This window comes from Mustelus asterias, chromosome 18 (assembly GCF_964213995.1).
Source record: "Mustelus asterias chromosome 18, sMusAst1.hap1.1, whole genome shotgun sequence".
Lineage (NCBI taxonomy): Eukaryota > Metazoa > Chordata > Chondrichthyes > Carcharhiniformes > Triakidae > Mustelus > Mustelus asterias.
In genome coordinates this window covers 19655791-19677258 of record NC_135818.1, presented here as the reverse complement: position 1 = coordinate 19677258, position 21468 = coordinate 19655791, and the positions used below count along the sequence as shown (strand labels likewise).

Here is a 21468-nt window from a genome sequence, read left to right as displayed (position 1 = left end):
TTCGGACTGTGGGAGGAAACCGGAGCACCCGGAGGAAACCCACACAAACACGGGGTGTCTCCGCACAGAGAGTGACCCAAGCCAGGAATCAAAGCCTGGTCCCTGGCGCTGTGAGGCAGCAGTGCTAACCACTGGGCCACCATGCTGCCCTGTCACGCTGTCAACCAAAACTCCTCTTCAAAGAAGAGTGGACAGCCTCAGGCTTCCTCACAGTGCCGAACCAAGTGTCTTCAAACAAGATCTCTTCACTCTTCCCTTACAGCAGGTCCTGCCTTGACCTGAATATCTAATACTAAAGCTGCCACTGGCCTTAACGTTACACTGACTCATTGATCTGCTTTAGCTACCTTCGTAGACACAATGGATTCTCACTGTTGCTTCTATGCTTTGAAAAAATGTCTTGGATGAGGGAGTGGAAATGCAGGGTACCCCAAAACAGTCCTGGAAACCACAGCGTATATTTGCAATACCTCTGGCAGGTCCTTCCACAATATTCCATTGCACATCACAGGACAGGTGCTCCTGTAACCTGGTTCAATATATTAAATACCTGTGGAACACCACATACGCCCCAGGTATTCCACAAGTGAAGCTTGTGGCTTACTCTTGGCACTTGGTTAAGCAGGTGAAGGGAATCGATGCTGTGGTCAGATAGCTCATGTGAAGCAAGACAATGGTTTTAATTAAAATGGAATCTGTGCCAAATGGGCAACAAAAAACAGATGTTTTGAACCAAATCAGGTTTACTCTATGGGGGAGGGAATGAGAAAATAAAAAAAACTGGAGAGTAGATTTACACAAAGCAGATTAACTCAAAATGTGCTGGGAAAGAATTAGAGAAAGAAAATGTCCATGTTTCAGATTGAGGACAATCCAAGAAGCACAAGCAGGGAGTGCTGCTCCCAAAAGCAAAATGCATTCCTGCAAAGTTCAGGGAATTTGCTTTGTTCCCATGCAGGATTGCCACAGAATAATTCCACCTCCCTGAGTACACTAGAGGCAGTGTGAGGAAACCTTGTTTTATTTAGACAGCCGGTTGGTGTGAATGGACTTTGGAAGCAGATACAGTAATAAAGGCCAAAAGAGAATTGGTAAGGGAAAATGGTACAGCGCGATGGGGTAAAAAGCAATGGTTTGGGATTAACTTGACCAAAGTGCTGGCACAAAAACAATGGGCTGAGTGGCCTCATTTTATGCTGTACCCTTTAACGATTCCAAACCAATATATAGGCATATATACAAGGACAAATTGCTTGCTCATACAACAGTCTGTGAGATTGGTTGTAGAGTGAACTCAGACATTAAATAAGGTTGAACACGAGTCAACGTGAATTCCAAAGGGAAGCAGCAGGAATCTACATTAGACGACAGATCTACCAGTTATCCATACTTTGCAACAAATCTGTGTGCACTCGAAGCAGGTATGTCTGTGTTGGGTGAACATGGGGTGAATGTTGAAAGGCCTTGTGCACTCTAAAAGTGATACTCAACATAACCAAAAGTCCAGTTACAGTAATGACTCCAGAAAATCATTACTTACCCACACAAGACCAGAAACTCATTTAACAGAATCATAGCATCCAACAGTGCAGAAGGAGGCCATTTGACCTATCGAGCCCACACCCACAACAATCCCACCCAGGCCTTATCCCCGTAAACCCACATATTTAACCCCACTAATCTCCCTGACACTAAGGGGCAATTTATCATGGCCAATCAACCTAACCTGCACATCTTTGGAGTGTGGGAGAAAACCGGAGCACCCGGAGGAAACCCATGCAGACACAGGGAGAATGTGCAGACTCCACACAGACAGTGACCCAAGCCGGGAATTGAACCCGGGTCCCTGGTGAAGAAGGGGCTTAAGGCTCCGAAAGCTTGTGTGGCTTTTGCTCCCAAATAAACTGTTGGACTTTAACCTGGTGTTGTTAAAACTTCTTACTGTGTTTACCCCAGTCCAACGCCGGCATCTCCACATCATGGCTAACCTCTACTGTGCCATGTTGTTTGCATGGATAACATTATGCCAACAGATAGGCAGGCCCCTGCAATGTAGGAGAACAGGTCTGCGCCCTTGGGCACCCTGATCTGTAGGTGTAGCTGGTTAAGGATTTCAGTTTTTTGCTCACTTACCACCACCAAACATTTTCATAAAAGCAAATTGACTGCAAAGTGGATTTTGCCACAGGCCTGTCACCTCTGCTAATAATCGACATTATAACAGCAACGACACTTCACAAGTACTTTATTCCATAAAGTGCATTGGGACAGCCTGAGGCCTTTCTTTCTCATCAAAAGGACAAATGGAACATTGGCCTTTGAGATAAAGGGAAGGGAATATCTAGGATATAAATTGAGGAATAGAAAGGAGATCCAGTTATATTCCATGTTAGATTATTTCCGCAGTTAAAAAGTTGAAAGACTGGCTAGAAACCTATCTGTACAGAGGTCTTGTGCAACCTGCTCCTGGGCCAAATCACACATTGTTTACATTTAGATTTACTTTATCGCACTAACTGGAGACTCAGTTCTCCTTTCACTCCTTGCTAACCCAAACAATGATGCTTCCTGCAACAATAAGCATTTAGTGAGGGCGGAGAAACATCTTGATGGGGACTGGTACCGTGTGTAAAGCATTATGGAATGCAGCTGTAAATTAGTGCAGTCAGAAACAGTGGAAGTGGTATAAAACCACTGCCACAAGTCAAGAGGTGAAGAAGGGAGATATCTGGAGGATTGAGATCAAAGAACAAAGAACAAAGAACAATACAGCACAGGAACAGGCCCTTCGGCCCTCCAAGCCCACGCCGCTCCCCGGTCCAGGATTGAATCCTGAATCCAGGATCCCCGCCCAATTTTCCAGCCTATCTACATACTAATATCCTATCCACCGAGCTGTCCCTCACAGCTACGATGCTTTGTTCATCACAACCTATTAGCTCAGATCAACTAACTTCAAATGTGTATATCGCCTGTGACCGACCAGACCTTATGTCATCCTGATTTTGATCATTAACTTTCTTAATATTTAACTTCAATAATAAGTCAACTGTGCGTGTGTGTTAAATTATTCCTTGGTGTACAGGCACTGGACTGCAACATAATATTATGAAATTTACTTTTGTAACACAAGTTTTGTTTCGGTTGTACATAACTTTGGTCAGAACTCATGAGAATCATTGCATTCAGTTCCGAGCACCCCATTTCAGGATGGATTTATCAAACTTAGAGACAGTACAATGCAGACTAACCAGAATGACATAGGGCTGAAAGGATTATATTGCTGCCTCACAGCGCCGGGGACCCAGGTTTGGTTCCCGGCTTGGGTCACTATCTGTGTGGAGTTTGCACGTTCTCCCCGTGTCTGTGAGAGTTTCCTCCGGGTGCTCTGGTTTCCTCCCACAGTCCAAAGATGTGCGGGTTAGGTGAGGAAATTGTGGAGGCATTGGTGGTGATCTTTCAGGAATCACTGGAGGCAGGGAGGGTGCCAGAGGACTGGAAAGTAGCTAATGTAACACAGCTGTTTAACAAGGGAGGGAGGCAGCAGACAGGAAATTATCGGCCGGTTAGCCTGACTTCAGTCATTGGCAAGATTTTAAGAGTTCATTATTAAAGATGAGATCACGGAGTACTTGGAAATGCATGATAAAATAGGACTGAGTCAACATGGCTTCGTCAAGGGGAGGTCATGTCTGACAAATCCATTAGAGTTCTTTGAGAAGGTAACAAGGAAGTTAGATAAAGGAGAACCAATGGACATGATTTATTTAGATTTCCAGAAGGCCTTTGACAAGGTGCCGCATAGGAGACTATTAAATAAGTGCCCATGCTGTTAAGGGTAAGATCCTGGCATGGATAGAGGATTGGCTGACTGGCAGAAGGCAGAGAGTGGGGATAAAGGGGTCTTTTTCAGGATGGCAGCTGGTGACTAGTGGTGTGCCTCAGGGGTCAGTGCTGGGACCACAACTTTTCACAATATACATTAACGATTTGGACAAAGGAGCTGAAGGTACTGTTGCTAAGTTTGCAGATGATACAAAGATACGTAGAGGGACACATAGTATTGAGGAAGCAGGGGGGCTGCAGAAGGACTTGGACAGGTTAGGAGAGTGGGCAAAGTAGCAGATGGAATACAATGTGGGAAAGTGTGAGGTTATGCACTTTGGAAGGAGGAATGGAGGCACAGACTATTTTCTAAATAGGAAAATACTTAGGAAATCAGAAACACAAAGGGACTTGGCATCATTGTTCAAGATTCTCTTAAGGTTAACGTGCAGGTTCAGTCGGCAGTTAGGAAGGCAAATGCAATGTTAGCATTCATGTCAAGAGGGCTAGAATGCAAGAGCAGAGATGTACTCCTGAGGCTGTATAAGGCTCTGGTCAGACCCCATTTGGAGTATTGTGAGCAGTTTTGGGCCCCATATCTAAGGAAGGATGCGCTGGCCTTGGAAAGGGTAGTCATGATGTGGAGATGCCAGCGTTGGACTGGGGTGAACACAGTAAGAGTTTTAACAACACCAGGTTGGACTTTAACCTGGTGTTGTTAAAACTCTTACTTGGAAAGGGTCCAGAGGAGGTTCGCAAGAATGATCCCTGGAATGAAGAGCTTGTCGTATGAGGAATGGTTGAAGACTCAGGGTCTGTACTTGTTGGAGCTTAGAAGAATGAGGGGGGATCTTATTGGAACTTACAGGATACTGTGAGGCCTGGATAGAGTGGACGTGGAGAGGATGTTTCACTAGTAGGAAAAACTAGAACCAGAGGGCACAACCTCAGGCTAAAGGGACGATCCTTTAAACCAGAGATGAGGAGGAATTTCTTCAGCCAGAGAGTGGTGAATCTGTGGAACTCTTTACCGCAGAAGGCTGTGGAGGCCAGATCACTGAGTGTCTTTAAGACAGAGTTGATAGGTTCTTGATTAATAAGGGGATCAGGGGTTATGGGGAAAAGGCAAGTGAATGGGGATGAGAAAAATATCAGCCATGATTTAATGGCGGAGCAGACTCGATGGGCCGAGTAGCCTAATTCTGCTCCTACCTCTTATGGTCTTATGGATTGGCCATGCTAAATTGCCCCTTAGTGTCAGGGGGGCTAGCTAGGATAAATGCATGGAATTATGGGGATAGGGCATGGGTGGGATTGTGGTCATTGCAGGCTCAATGGGCCAAATGGCCTCCTTCTGCAGTGTAGGGATTCTATGATTATAATGACAGGTTGCATAAAGTTAGGTGGTACTCTTTGGGATTAGGATGTTGAGGGACAATCTAATTGACCTAAACAGATAAAAGGATTGGATAGAGTAAATACAGAGGTGCTATTTCATCTGGTAAGGAAATTCAGAATAATCTGGTGAGGGTACAGTTAGAGCCCGGCCACTCAGAAGTAAATTCAGGAAGCACTTTGCCTATCCAAAGGTGTTTTTTAAGAAGGACGTTAATTTCCATTCAGTTGTGAACTGATATTACTCATGGAATGTTCAGCACACCTCCAACAAATGAAGCTCGCTGTTCCCTTTTTCAACCCAGCACAATTTGTCTTAACTCAGATGAGGTACTTCCAGAGGGCACAGAAATGAAAGTCATGAAGCTTGCTGTATAATGCCGTAACAGTAAAGGTTCAATGAAATGAATACAAATCAGAAGCAATAGGGTCCATTCAGTGCAATAAATGCAAGCAATCCACTAAAATTCGATATAGTGTATCCTTTCATAGAAGTGTCATGGTAAAACACCAGAAACTTATCACATTGACATGTGATGCGCGATATAACTCACGAGGCTAGAGATGCTCAAGGAAATAAAGGCCTTTATTTACTATTACAATGAAGCTACTATGTATAGTACACGATCCCAGACTGAGGGGTCCCAGACAGAGCAGTGACCTTTATACCTCTCCCAGGAGGCGGAGCCCGACTGGGATGTACCATAATAACTATAATACAGGTATAACAACCCAACCCTAACCCCAACAGCAACATATATACAGACTCATAGTACTGGCCAGACCCTGGCTCAGTACTACCTGGTGGGAACCAACGATGGTTCACCACAACATGCTCATTGTCACTAAATTAAAAAGCCGTCAACATTTATGAGCCGCGTTAGATGACTTATTTCCAAATATTTCTCACTGATTGAACATCCGAACCTGGCCAGAAAGACGCTGCCAACTGTTCAGGACAGGCCTGGCGTCTCCAGGGATGGAAGATCAATCTCCAGGACACAGCTCTGTGCAACCCCGGAGAAAAATCATTGGAGCATTTTTTTTAAATTGAGCTTTTTTGTCATTTTCTTTGGACACTCATCTTTACCGGATATGGAAATATTGAAAATGAGGGACAAAATGCTGATTGGCTGACAGTCGAGCATCACCCAATTGGGTAATAAGTCTTTCTCCTTTCCGATTGGCATAGGAAGACACAAGAGTTGATGTGTTGGTTGACTGCGGGATGGAGTGTAGAAGAAACTCATGTGATGAAGCCTCCAGGAATACATTTATGACGGTTGCCAACCCAGCCAGAAACAATTGCAGTTCTGAGGCAATTTCTTAAATTAAATGACCTGTTAGTGGGTAAAGGCACCCCCAATGTGTTTCCTTGGAAGGAATTCTTCAAATGCAAACGATAAAAATATAACAAAACTTACTCCAACTTATAAATCAAAGAAAGGGTTTAATAAAGAAACTTCATTACTCCAAACTTGAGGCCTCACCCTGGGCCACTCCAAGCTCCTCACAATTCCCAACAGATCCTTATTTACAGTGAGTCAGCTGGTCAGCTGACCATCACATCATTCTGTAGTTAGTTCCATGGTTTACTGGGTCAGCTGACCCTTACAGCTTGTTACCATTGGTCACATTACATCCAATACAAAGTTGTCACTGGTTACATTCTAACACAGTATAGCTAAGTACACCAGAAGATCACAGGTTCAAATTCTGGTCAATTCTAAGAGAGTTGTTTTCATCTAGAACAGCAGTTGGAGTACCACAAATTAGAGTTGGTGGCCTGCTTGAGGGTAGAAGGAGACTAGGAAGACACAAACAGCCAAGGTTTCAACTCCTGTTGCTAATATATGAATATTATGGGCTGGGTTTTACATTTTAAAGCAGGAGAGGGAGGCATCAAATTGAAAGAAAATGCATACAAAGTGGCAAAGATTAGTGGGAATCTAGAGGATTGGGAAATCTTTAAAGGTCAGCAGAAAGCCACGAAAAAAGCTATAAAGAAAAGTAAGATGGATTATGAGAGTAAATGAGCTCAGAATATAAAAACAGATAGCAAAAGTTTCTACAAATATATAAAACGAAAAAGAGTGGCTAAAGTAAACATTGGTCCTTTAGAGGATGAGAAGGGGGCTGTAATAACTGGAAATGAGAAAATGGCTGAGGCATTGAACAAGTATTTTGTGTCAGTCTTCACAGTGGAAGACACAAATAACATGCCAAAAATTGATGACAGGGAGGCTATGGCAGGTGAGGACCTAGAAACTATCATTATCACGAAAGAGGTAGTGTTGGGCAAGTTAATGGGGCTAAAGGGAGACATATCACCTGGTCCTGATGGAATGAATTCCAGGGTACTAAAAGAGATGGCGGGAGAAATAGCAAATGCACTTGTGGTAATTTACCAAAATTCGCTGGACCCTGGGGTGTTTCCCGCAGATTGGAAAACAGCAAATGTGACGCCACTGTTTAAAAAAGGAGGTAGACAAAAGGCAGGTAACTATAGGTTGGTTAACTTAACTTCTGTATTAGGGAAAATGCTTGAATCTATCATCAAAGAAGAAATAGCGAGACATCTGGATATAAATTGTCCCATTGGTAAGACGCAGCATGGGTTCATGAAAGGCAGGTCATGTTTGACTAATTTGGTGGAATTCTTAGAGAACATTACATGTGCAGTGGACAATGGGGAACCTGTGGATGTGGTGTATCTGGATTTCCAGAAGACATTTGACAAGGTGCCGCACCAAAGACTGCTACATAAGATAAAGGTGCACAGCGTTATGGATAACGTATTAGCATGGATAGAGGATTGGTTAACTAACAGAAAGCAAAGAGTGGGGGTAAATGGGTGTTTTTCTGGTTGGCGATCAGTGACTAGTGGTGTGCCTCGGGGATCAGTGTTGGGACCTCAATTGTTTACGATTTACATCGATGATTTGGAGTTGGAGACCAAGTGTAGTGTGTCAAAATTCGCAGATGACACTGAGTGGCAGACCAAAGTGTGCAGAGGACGCTGAAAGTCTGCAAAGGGATATAGATAGTCTAAGTGAGTGGGCGACAGTCTGGCAGATGGAGTGCAATGTTGGTAAATGTGAAGTCATCCATTTTGGTAGGAATAACAGCAAAATGGACTTATTTAAATGGTAAAAAATTGCAGCATGCTGCTGTGCAGAGGGACCTGGGTGTCCTTGTGCAAGAAGCACAAGGAGTTGGTTTGCAGGTGCAGCAGATAATTAAGAAGGCAAATGGAATTTTGTCCTTCATTGCTGGAGGGATGGAGTTTAAAAAGAGCAAGGTTATGTTGTAGCTGTATAAGGTGCTGGTGAGGCCACACCTGGAGTACTGTGTACTGTTTTGGCCTCCTTACTTGAGAAAGGATATACTGGCACTGGAGGGGGTGAAGAGGAGATTCACTAGGTTGATTCTGGAGTTCAGAAGGTTAGCTTATGAGGAGAGACTGAGTAGACTGGGGTTATACTCATTGGAATTCAGAAGAATGAGGGGAGATCTTATGGAAACATATAAGATTATAATGGGAATAGATAAGATAGAAGCAGGGAAGTTGTTTCCACTGGCAGGTGAAATTAGAAATAGGGGACATGGCCTCAAAATATGGGGAAGCAGATTTAGGACTGAGTTGAGGAGGAACTTCTTCACACAAAGGGTTGTGAATCTATGGAATTCCCTGCCCACTTGAGGCGACCTCATTGAATGTTTTAAGGCAAGGATAGATAAATTTTTGAACTGTAAAGGAATTAAGGGTTATGGTGAGCAGGCAGGTAAGTGGAAGCGAGCCCACGAAAAGATCAGTCATGATCTTATTGAATGGCAGAGCAGGCTCGAGGGGCCAGATGGCCCACTCCTGCTCCTAGTTCTTATTGCCTGTCCGACACTTGATTTGGCCATTCGCTGTGTGAAGTGGGGCTTCACGCCCATGCAAGAGTCTAGACCAGGACGTCATGTGGCAGAGGGATTATGCCTTTCAACATTTTCTCAAGAACCCAACCAATTTCCTTTTGAAATCATTGATTGTCTTCACTTCCATGTCAATTCCATGTCATTACCACTTGCTGTGTAAAGAGAAGTTCTTCCTTGCATAGCCCCCTGTAACTCTGGCCCAAAACCTTAAATCTGTGTCCCCATAGTCATTGCACCATCAGCTGATTGGACATTTTGCACTTGTTTAACTCATCTAAACCTGTCATAAGAACATACATAAGAACATAAGAAATAGGAGCAGGAGCAGGCCATCTAGCCCCTCGAGGCTGCCCCGCCATTCAATAAGATCATGGCTGATCTGAAGTGGATCAGTTCCACTTGCCCGCCTGATCCCCATAACCCTTAATTCCCTTACTGATCAGGAATCCATCTATCCGTGATTTAAACATATTCAACGAGGTAGCCTCCACCACTTCAGTGGGCAGAGAATTCCAGAGATTCACCACCTTCTGAAGTTCCTCCCCAACTCTGTCCTAAACTGACCCCCCTTTATTTTGAGGCTGTGCCCTCTCGTTCTAGTTTCCTTTCTAAGTGGAAAGAATCTCTCCACCTCTACCCTATCCAGCCCCTTCATTATCTTATAGGTCTCTATAAGATCCCCCCACAGCCTTCTAAATTCCAGCGAGTACAAACCCAATCTGCTCAGTCTCTCCTCATAATCAACACCCCTCATCTCTGGTATCAACCTGGTGAACCTTCTCTGCACTCCCTCCAAGGCCAATATATCCTTCCGCAAATAAGGGGACCAATACTGTACACAGTATTCCAGCTGCGGCCTCACCAATGCCCTGTACAGATGCAGTAAGACATCTCTGCTTTTATATTCTATCCCCCTTGCGATATAGGCCAACATTCCATTTGCCTTTTTGATCACCTGTTGCACCTGCAGACTGGGCTTTTGTGTCTTATGCACAAGGACCCCCAGGTCCCTTTGCACAGTAGCATGTTGTAATTTTTTCCATTTAGATAATAATCCAGTTTGCTATTATCTCCTCCAAAGTGAATAACCTTGCATTTGTTAACGTAATACTCCATCTGCCAGATCCTCGCCCACTCACTCAGCCTGTCCAAATCTCTCTGCAGACCTTCTACGCCCTCCACACGATTCACTTTTCCACTTATCTTTGGGTCGTCTGCAAACTTTGTTACCCTACACTCAGTCCCCTCCTCCAGATCGTCTATATAAATGGTAAATAGTTGAGGCCCCAGTACTGATCCCTGCGTCACGCCACTAGTTACCATCCGCCAACCAGAAAAGCACCCATTTATTCCAACTCTCTGCTTCCTGTCGGATAGCCAATCCCCAATCCACGCTAACACCCTACCCCCAACTCCGTGTGACCCAATCTTCTTCAGCAACCTTTTGTGAGGCACCTTATCAAATGCCTTTTGGAAATCCAAAAACACCGCATCCACCGGCTGGGAGACAATGGCAGCAGTCTCTGGGTTTACCATGAGTAGACTCTGAGACTTCTAACGTCTTAGAAAAGTGCAATAGGTATAGGGTTGACGATCACAACTGCACAGGGGGTGGTCAGTCAGCCCATTGTGTCTATGCTGGCTCTCTTTAGAGCAATCCAATCTGCCCCATTATCCTGCTCCATGTGCTCAGCCCTTCAACTTTTCCTCAAATACAGCCAATTTCCTTTTGGAATCATTGTCTTAACTTCCACTGTCCTCTTAGGCAGCCAATTCCAGATCAATACTATTTGCTGTGTAGTGTTCTTCCTTGCATCCCCCTCCTCTCCCCATTCTTCCCTATCTCTACCCCCTACCCCTCCCATGGGTAGTTGATCCCTTTTTGATCCCAGTACAATGTCACCTTCTGGTTTCACTGATATTGCATCCATGGTATTTTGCACTTTGAACTATTTCCCCAGCCCATTATCATCTCCTCCTCCTTGCCACTGGCCTACTGTTACTGTTATCTGGAGCATTTCTCTATCCCGCATGGCTCATCCCCAATTTCCACAAATCAGGTTCCCTGCCCCACCCCCTCAGCTGTCATCAGCACCCCCATTCCCTGTCCTCAATACAATCCTCAAATTACCATCTCCAGCCCTTTTGCAATTGCTCTCAATCATGCCCGTAAGCATTTCTGCCCTTCCATGCTGCGTCTGCCATTCTCCCCCAATATTCCAGTAGTGCAAACCCACAGGGAACAGCCAGGGATCGGTTAAACGAGGGAAGCCAGAAAACAACTATGAATGGTGCTTTCAGTAAGTTTGGGTGGTTTATATTCTAGAACAGGCTAATAAGTAGGACAGAGACTGGGGGCCAGGAGGGGATAGGGGATTTGTGGAACCTCTGGCCATGGAGATAACTAAAAACGTGGAAAAGAACAGTTATAGCATATGAACCTTTTATTTTGGGTAGGAGTGGTGGGGGGAGGTTGCTAACAAATCAGCAAGGAGACACTTTGGGCCCTATTTTACCATTTTAATTCTAAGTGCTGGGCGGACTTGAAACTGGGAGTGTTTCAGATCTGACTTTTAGACTAATTCTCAGGCGCCCCCATGCGCACTCCGCCTGAAAAAAAAGCAGCAATTCTGAATCGTGCTGCAGAAGCCTGTGGGGTGTCCTAACATGCCCAAAACCCTGCAGCTCTGATTGGAGCCTTTAACTTCGTATGCCACATCGCTCCCAAATAATGCCTCCCCCTGGCCCCCACAGACATTGCCCCTGCCCCACAACATAACTGACCCCCTTATCCCCCCCACCCTCCGCCAACTAGGCAGATCTCGGCCCTCTGCCCCCCTACCCATCACACAGAGTGACAGCGGACGACTCCTTCCCCCCACTGATCACATGCAGAGTGGCAGCAGATCCCCCTGCCCCCCACCAGAGAGCCATCTGACCCGCCTCCCTCCCCAAGTGAGCCATCTGACCCGCCTCCCTCCCCTTCCCACCAGAGAGCCATCTGACCCGCCTCCCTCCCTCCACTACCGACCTGAGTCAGAGAGCCGCCGGAAGCTCGGAACTTACGTCTTCAGAAGCTGGAGCGCCTGAATCGGACCTTTGCAGACCACGTCTGTTTCGCTGAATCTAGGTGGGTGAACGCTGTGGTAAAGGGGAACATGCTGGTAAGTTTGGGCATGCAGCCCATTAAGTCAATTTAAATACATGCAAATGATTTAAATTGACGCCATGCCTATTTCGGGCGCAGTCCCAACTGCAGCCATTTTTGGCCTTTGGTAAAGGGGAACGGCACAGAGGTGGGCACGGATTGCACTACTTGCCTCACGCCCGACTTTACAAAGTTTTTGTGCCCGAAAACAGGTGCAACTCGATGGTAAAATCGGGCCCTTAATTTCCTTTTGCTGTTCTGGTGTGCTTGTGAGAGGAGCAAAATTGCCATCTAGTGCTCAGAGGTTTGTAATTATGGGCAAACACTGAACTTTTTTCATTGTTGTACAAAACTACAACTCAAAAATCATCACAATGGAAGCAAGAGCAATGTGGGCAAGAAGTGCAAAGCATGTGCAAACATTTTAATACATTGGTGAATTGGTTCATGGTAAAATAGTGAATTAGTTCATGATAAAATAATTTATGGAAAAATAGTAAATTGGTTCATGGTAAAATGGCAATTTATTTTTACGGCAGCACCCAGTGCCATTAACAAGACTCGTTGCTGTTCTGCTAGGATGTAAGAAGTCAGTAAGTACACAACACTAAATGGAATGCTGTCTAGGTTAGCAAATAAGAACAGCACGAGGAGCTTTACTCTGGGGCTCATCCATAATAATTTTGTGGGATGTTAACAGTAAACCATTAGGAAAGATGATGAGAATCCCCCTTTGTACAGATTGAAAATACCATTAATGAAGAACCATAATGTGCAATTTGATACTGCAAATAGACAGTACTGCACTTAAATTCGTTACCATGGCTAAATGCAGAACTCAACAAGTCTGGTCTCACACTTGGGCTGGGCTTTGAGTAACCTTACAATGCTTCATCGGCTTGGAAGCATGCCAACAGTCATGCTGCACTCTTATATGGAAGATGATGTCCAAGTTGGGAAACTTTAGAAGCTTGCTCCACAGAGTCTGCTGGTGACTAAACGTGGAACAATGTCTTTGGAACAGCAAATTACGTGTTAAATGTTGATAGAAAGGTATGATGTAGAATTTCAACAGGGGGCACAGAACTTACAAAAATTTTCAATATATAGATGGGATTCAAGAAGTGGTCAAATAAACTGAAGATTTTTATCCTGATATACATGCACGAGAGGAGAAATAAATCTTGAATAAGGCCTCAGATTCAGCACAGAATGGAACAGAACCTGCTGTGTGTGACTGTTGAGTCAGTCTTAAACGGACTGCCACTTGAATCTTAACTCGCAGGTGGGGTAGGGATGAAGCGGGCTTATTTTAATCTGTGTGTCCAGAGAATGAATAAATGAGTGAAACTGTTAAGTGATCTGGTTCATAACCACTTCAGGAGTAAATTCCATGGAATGTACAGTCCTTCATTCCTAATCAAAATCCAAATGAAACACAAGAAAAAGTTACTTGCTTCAATGCAGTTACCAATACGTCAAATTACAGGAGGCATAATGCATACAACGTTTGTTAAAGGCAAGCTAACCTGATTTAACGGTTTTATTGCAAGGTCAAGCATAGCCTCTTATCACATACACAGGGAGGCTCTAATCAAGTCTGTGATAGCAGTGTGTGTTTTTAAAAAAATAAGTGGGATCTCAACAAAAGAAAAAAAAACACTTAAGAAATATCTATTTCACAATGTAGTTTTTAAAATATGTAGTAGAGTATTTACATGTTATCCAAGACACACCATAAATCAGATCTGGTCTCTCGACCCTCATGTACTCATCATAATCAATTCATTTTCAGCAGTATTAACACAACAGATTCTATTCAAATCTCATTTGCTCCAGTACTAGGAAATCCAAAAGCAAGGTTTGGTGCATTTCAAATACATCAACACTTCCTCAGGTATTCAGAACATTAGGTTAGCAAAACCACTGAAACAAAGTCAGTTTTTATTACAGCTGAATGATTGCGCTTGCAAAGCTCAAATCTCCATACTATACACGCTACATAGAAAAGGTGTTTATTCACCTACCCAGGAAGTAATGCTCAGCATCTTCATGCTTAAGGTGACATACTTACAAACTGTATGAAGTCCAGAAATGATTTTAAATGGAAGATTCCACATCATAAAACCAAGCTTCAAAATGCCCAATTTCAGCTTAGTTCCCTGTGAATCAGCGCAATCTGATCACCACAAATTCACAAGGAAAAGTAGCTGGAAACGGTACAGCAGTTTTATTATCTGGTGACTTGCCAGATTAAACACATTTCATTGGTTAATAACACTCCCTGCATGATCACCACAGATCTTCAAAATTCAATTCACATTCATTTCAGTTCCATATTTAAACTCATTTTCTAACAGTACATTAGTTTTCTGTGAAGAATCCTCAAAAGCTAGCAAAGAGAAAGAGAGTAATTTTGAAGCAGCATTTTTATTACTCTTTCACAGAGGAATTGTAGTGTTCTCCTGAAACACTGCTTGGACTCTCTGTGCTTGTCTGTTGTGGAGATGAAATCCGTGCTAGTGCGGGCATCGGTTTGTTATTCTCTGAAGACTGCTCAGTCAATGCTGCTGATTCACCCTTTCCAGATACCCTCATTAAGCCAAGGGGTGCCAACTTGGGCATTGGTCTCCAAAGCATGTCTAAACTGCTTGGAACTTCAGTGTTTGTTGAAGGCGAGGGTGCCTTCATGTGCACCAGTGGGGGTGGGGAAACGTTTATCGAACTGTCTGCATCACAAGTAGGGTCGCCCTCAAAGTCCAGTGTGCCGTCGTCCAACTCATTTTGGGAGTCCACAGGCATCCCGCCACTAAGCAACTGCTCAACATTCAAGTCCTCCCCCTCCAACTGCAATACAAGGGGGCTAGTGGAGCCACCACTCTCCCTCTCTGACACCTGCTTCAGTTCAGTGGCTTCATCAGCACCATCAATGTCCACTAGTCTTATTGGCCCGTGAATCAATGACAATTCATCCATGTCGTCTCCTTGACTTCCAGTATCAATAAAGCCCAGTGCCTGGTGATCAGATATTGAAGCTGCATCTGGATTTTCCTCATCATCAGAGAACTGCTGGTTTAAAAATGCAAGCTCATTTAAAAGCGAAGTGAATGGCTCGTACCCCTCAGTGTCCATTTCACCAGATGCCGTGCCATTTGCTTTCAACAATGGTTCAAGTAGCTGAGATGATGACAGTTCTGCATCGCCATCATTTAGCCCAATAGTTTTACCTGTGCTGCTTGTCTGCACCTGACTGCTCATCACCTGAAGCTCCAATTTATCTCCGAGGATTACTCCAGCTGACCCATTCGAAGTCTCCTCTCGAGCCCAGGCTTTTTCTGTGCCAGACACACCACAGAGATCCAGTGCCTTTGGCGATCTACTGACCTTGTCAGAACTCATTACTCGAGGTGTTGGAACCTGCTGTTTTTGTTGATGGTGACGTTCGGTCTTTGAAGCCTCTGACGACACAATAAGAAATGGCATGATCTCACTTTCACCAAGTACAGTAAATTCCTCGGTTACTTGTGAACTGTTCTTTAGGTCAGATGTTCTTTTACTGTCTGTGTAACTTTGCTGTCCTTGTGTTGTACGCTGCTTCCTCCCTTTCATGCTGAAGTCAAGAGCTTGAGGATCCACTTCTGCAAAGGAATCACCCATCCCTTCTAGATTTAGCGATGGAGCTTCCCCAGTAGCCAGCGAGGTTACATTCACTATCCTTGGCATCAGGAAGGAAGAAGTTTTATTATCTGGAGTGAGATAGAAAAGAATTAAACATGTAATTGAGAGTTACTGATGCTCTGTAGGTACCACATTTTGTGCACTTAAATTACATTGTAGCAACAGTTTACAAATAAGTTATTTTTCTCTTAATTCCTATATTCCATGTTGCTAGTCACAGGATGTGCAAGCAACATATTCTATTATCTACTATTGTTCTTTAAGTGGTTACTGTGAAGTATGCAACCTCAGCTTGAATGAATTACCTTCCTCCAGCATTCCAGTGAAGTGCCTCCCTCGAGAACAATGAGAAAAGCAACATGTCAGGAACTGCAAGCACCATCACCAGTCCTATAACGTTCATAGATCATAGAAAACCTACAGTGCAGAAGGAGGCCATTCGGCCCATCGAGTCTGCACCGACCACAATCCCTCCCAGGCCCTACCCCACATATTTACCTGCTAATCCCTCTAACCTACGCATCTCAGGACTCTAAGGGGCAATTTTTAACCGGGCCAATCAACCTAACCCGCACATCCTTGGACTGTGGGAGGAAACCGGAGCACCCGGAGAAAACCCACGCAGACACGAGGAGAATGTGCAAACTCCACACAGACAGCGACCCGAGCCGGGAATCGAACCCAGGACCCTGGAGCTGTGAAGCAGCAGTGCCAACCACCGTGCTACCGTGCCGCCCCCTCACACACAAGACTTTCTCTCATACACACGCGCACTCTTACGCACTCACACTGTTTCACGTTGTTTCATTGCACTCAATTTTGTCTTGCAACAGTAATCAGTCTGCCTCAAATTGTGTCAAATGACAAAAATCATAACAGAATCGAGTAAATGTGGTTTTGTAAAAGCGAAATCATGATTGACAAAACTTATTAGAGCTCTATGAGCTGTAACAAGCATGGTGGATAAAGGGAAATCAGCAGATGTAATGCATTTCCAAAAGACATTCGATAAGGTGCCAGATAAGGTAAGAACTCACGGCATTGGGGTAATATATTAGCACAGACAAAAGACTGGCTAATTAACAGGAAACAGAGTCAGGAAAGAAGGGTCATTTTCACAAAGCCAAACTGGAACTAATGGAGTGCCAAAAGGGATCAATGCTGGGACTTCATCTATTTACAATCTATAGCAATGATTTGATGAAGTGAGCGACAGTACTGTAGCCAACTCTGCTAATGATATGAAGATTGGCAGGAAAGCAAGTTATGAGGAGGATATTTGCAAATGGACATAGATGAGTAAAGTGAATGGGGTAAAATATTGCAGATGGAGTATCATGTTGGAAAATGTGAGGCAATCCACTTTGGTAGGAAGAATAGAAAGCAGAATAATATTTAAATGGCGAGATTGAAGAATGCTGCAGGACCGAGGGACCTGGGATCCTTGTACATGAATCACAAAGGTTAGCCTGCAGGTACATCAAGGAATTAGGAAGGTAAATGGAAATGTTGGCCTTTATTGTAAAAGAGATGGAGTATAAAAGTAGAGTGTCTTGGTAACAACTGTACAGGGCATTGGTAGGATGACACCAGAGTACCATGTAGAGTTCTGGTCTCAGTTGACTGGACAGCTGTTAGTGATGCAGAACAACACCAACAGCGTGGGTTCAATTCCCATACCGGCTGAATTTATTCATGAAGACCCTGCCCTCTCAATCTTGTCCCTCATCTGAAATGTGGTGATTCTCAGGTTAAATCACCACCAGTCAGCCTCCCCTTCAAAAGGGAGAGAGCAGCCTATGGTTATCTGGGATTGTGGCAACTTGACCTTTACTTGAGGGACATGTTTTCATCGGAAACAGTTCAGAAATGATTTATGGAATGAAGGTTTTGTCTTGTGAGGAAAGGTGGAGCAGGTTCAGCCTATAAACTCACTGGAACCTAGAATTAGAGGTGATCTTACTTAAATATATAAGATTCTGAAGGGCTCTGGACAGGCTAGGTGCTGAGAGGATGTTTCCCATTGTGAGGGAATTTAGAACTAGGGGACACAGTTTCAAATTAAGACAGACATTTAGGAGGAATTTCTTCTCTCAATGGGTTGTTAGTGTTTGTAATTCTCTATCCAGCAAGCTGTGGAGGCTAGGTCGTTGAATGTAGTTAAAACTGAGCTAGACAGACTTTTGATTGACATGGGAATCAAGGGTTATTGGAGGCGGGGCAAGCACAAAAGTGGAGTTAAGCCTATAATCAGATCCAGCCGTGATCTTACTCAATAGTGGAGCAAACCCGTGGGGGCTGAATTGCCTACTCCTGCTCCTATTTCTTATGTTCTTATGACATCATAGGGTTAACCCCCCGTTAACCTTGTCATGTGCCCATGCAGTCTCAAACATGTTGCTACAGAACTATCAGCGAAACTAACCTAAACATTAGGGTGCATGCTTATAAAACACGATTCAACGGCACACTACACAAACAGCAAAGCACCAAATCAAACTCAATACTGTTTCAAAATGATTGTGGTGGTTGAATTAGGATCCATCAAGACGTATGCTCCTTCAAATGTCTTTTCTGTCCCAAAGAGACTGGCTGGGGATGGGGTGGGCAGTGGATGCTGAATTATCCAGGCACCCATGTCCATTAAGTCCCAACTGCTTTTTAATTCCCAGAGATGTTGGGCAGCACACTCCCTGACACAGTGTGGTTGACAGCCATCTGGTATTTTCATGATCTACAGCCATCTGGTACCTGTCCCTTCACTCATGGGACCAACACACTCAATGCCATGCACCAACTACTTTGCAAACGACAACGTGAAGTGAAATCCTGCAATAAATACAGCGATACCGATTCATTCCAAACCAAATACATACTGTGGAAAACACTCAGCAAAGTATGGATGTACTATTTCTTACCAACTGAAATTGGCGAAGCTTCCGATTTACGTTCTTTCCCTTGCGCCAAAGCGGCTGAACCAGCACTTGCTACCTCAGTCCCAGGAGGCTTAGTGCTTGACTGTGCAGAGGTCAACCCTGCAGATTTGTGTGATCCCTCAATGGTACTGTTGTTTACCTGAAGTGGAACTGGCAACCCCTGCAGTTGGATAGTAACTAGAGCAATGCCTGGAGAGACAGAAAGGAAGAATTTTCTCACACCAGGATAAAGATGGTCAGAGCTCATGTCTTGGAAGTAAAAATAACACAAAATGGGACAATGGTTCAGAGCAGCATCTTCACACAAAAATGATTTGGGCCACTGATGCATCAATAAGTTGTGCTGCTGATTTGTAGGATTCAGGTACTCTCTAGGAAGCATTGTTCTCCGTGCATGCAAACATGTACACAATCACCCACATATCAAGCATAGATACTGAGGGTACCCGGTCAAATGACGCATGCAGAATACAAAATTCCTGTCGGCCGCCCATCTCCTTGATGATGTATGTAACCCAGTGTTAAATGCAGTAATGAGTGGCTGCATACCCAGCAGGCGCTTAGCCCCAATGGGGCTCCCACAAGGGCCTGTCCCTGGCACTGTGTCAATCTATGCCGGGGCATGTCCCTCTGCTTCTGAGGGCTATACTTACCTCTGCACCTCCGGAGGGATTCCACGACTGATTTATGTTTGCCAAACCTGTAGTAAACCTTGCTGATGGGAATGAGTATTTAGTGAGGGGGATCATGTGCCGGGGAGGGGCGGGGGGGGGGGGGTGTCTGTATTATTAAGTGAGATTTCTGCCCTTTGTGGGTGTGAACCTCGTGACACTGACAGTGAGGGGCGGGGAAAAAACTGAGAAATGCAACCTCTCCGGAGAGAATCACATTTTCCGAGTCTCTCTGGATTTTCTACTTGGGTTGCCATTCTCTCTGACAACGAATGCGGGCTAAAGATCCCCTCCTCTCACAACCCCCAATGTTTTTAAACTTAAATAAGGGCAATTATGAGGGCATAAAAGCAGAGCTGGTTAAAGTGAATTGGCGAATAGGTCAATAGAGAGACAATGGCAAACATTTAAGAGGGTATTTCAGAATAGAAACATTCCAACAACTAAGAAAAAGTCCAAGGGACAGACATATCATCCGTGGTTAAGGAGAAAGTTAAAGCTGGTATCAAACTCTAAAAAAGGCATATATTTGTGCAAAGACAGGTGGAAATAGATTGGACAGAATAAAAGGAACAGCAAAGGATGACTAAGAGATTAATAAGGAGGGAAATTTTGAGTACGAGAGAAAGATGGCCAAAAATATAGAAACAGATAGTAAAAATTTCTATAAATATTTTAAAAAGAAAGGCATCAATAAAGTAAGCATTGGTCAGATAGAAAATGAGTCTGGAGAACTGATAATGGGAAACATGGAAATAGCAGATTAATTGAATAGGTATTTTGCATCAGTCTTCACTATAGAGGATACATATAGTATCCTCCATATAGTATACATGTTCTATGCATCATCCCAGAAGCAGCTATAAATCAGCAAATGGTAGGAACTCAGGAAAATTACAAACACCAGAAAAATGGTATTGAGTAAAATGTTGGAGCTGTGGGATGACAAGTGCCTGGATCCTGATGGACTTTATCCTAGGGTCTTAAAAGATGCGGCTAGTGAGATAGTTGATGCATTGTGGTGGCACGGTGGCACGCTGGTTAGCACGGCAGCCTTACAGCGCCAGGGACCTGGGTTCGATTCCAGCCTTGGGTGACTGTCTGTTTGGAATTTGCACATTCTCCTTGCATCTGTGTGGATTTCCTCCAAGTGCCCAGTTTCCTCCTCATCGTACAAATGTGCAGGTTAGGTGGATTGGTTATGCTAAATTGTCCCTTAGCGTTCCAAGATATCTACGTTAGGGGGATTAACAGATAAATATGTGGTGTTATTGGGATAGGGCATGGGGGGTGGGCCTGGGTAAGATGCACTGTCGGAGAGTCAGTGTAAACTCGATGGGCCAAATGGCCTCCTTCTGCACTGTAGGGATTCTATTCTATTTTTCCAGAACTCCCTAGATTTGGGGAAGGTCCCATTTGATTGGAAGATAGCAAATTATTATTCAAAAAGGAGACAAAATAGGAAACTACAGGTCATTTAGCTTAAAATCTGTCACAGGGAAAAGGTTAGAAGCTTTATTAAAGAAGTTATAGCCGGGCACTTGGATAGGTTCACGGTAATCAAGCACAGTCAACATGGATTTGTGAAAGAGAAATCATGTTTAACAAATTTATTGGAGTTTTTTGAGGAGATAACATATGTTGTGGATAAAGGGGAACCGGTGGATGTAATGTTCCAGAAGGATCTTTTGAATGAAGGGATGGATGGGATGGGATGGTTGTCAAATTTGCTGATGACACAAAGATAGATAAGAAAGTAAGTTGTGAAAAGGACATAAGGAGGCTACAAAATATATAGATAGGTTAAGTGAGTAGGCAAAGATCTGGCAAATGGAATATATTGTGAAAAATGTGAAACTGTCCATTTAGCAGGAAGAGGATCTAAATGGGG

At 44.0% G+C, this 21468-nt stretch overlaps 1 protein-coding gene across 5 annotated transcripts in view; it reads right to left on the bottom strand.

Moving 5' to 3' along the window:
• Positions 1-13817: 13817 nt before the first annotated feature.
• Positions 13818-21468, bottom strand: part of mgaa (MAX dimerization protein MGA a) — a 90738-nt gene continuing 83087 nt past the window's right edge. For all 5 annotated transcript variants that reach the window (XM_078233483.1, XM_078233481.1, XM_078233484.1 and 2 more), the window contains 2 exons: positions 18889-19095; positions 13818-16038 (listed from right to left, as the gene is read on the bottom strand). In XM_078233483.1, coding sequence (XP_078089609.1) covers positions 14726-16038; positions 18889-19095 — 1520 coding nt within the window. In that variant the 3' untranslated portion in view covers positions 13818-14725. The remainder of the gene's footprint in view (positions 16039-18888; positions 19096-21468) is intronic.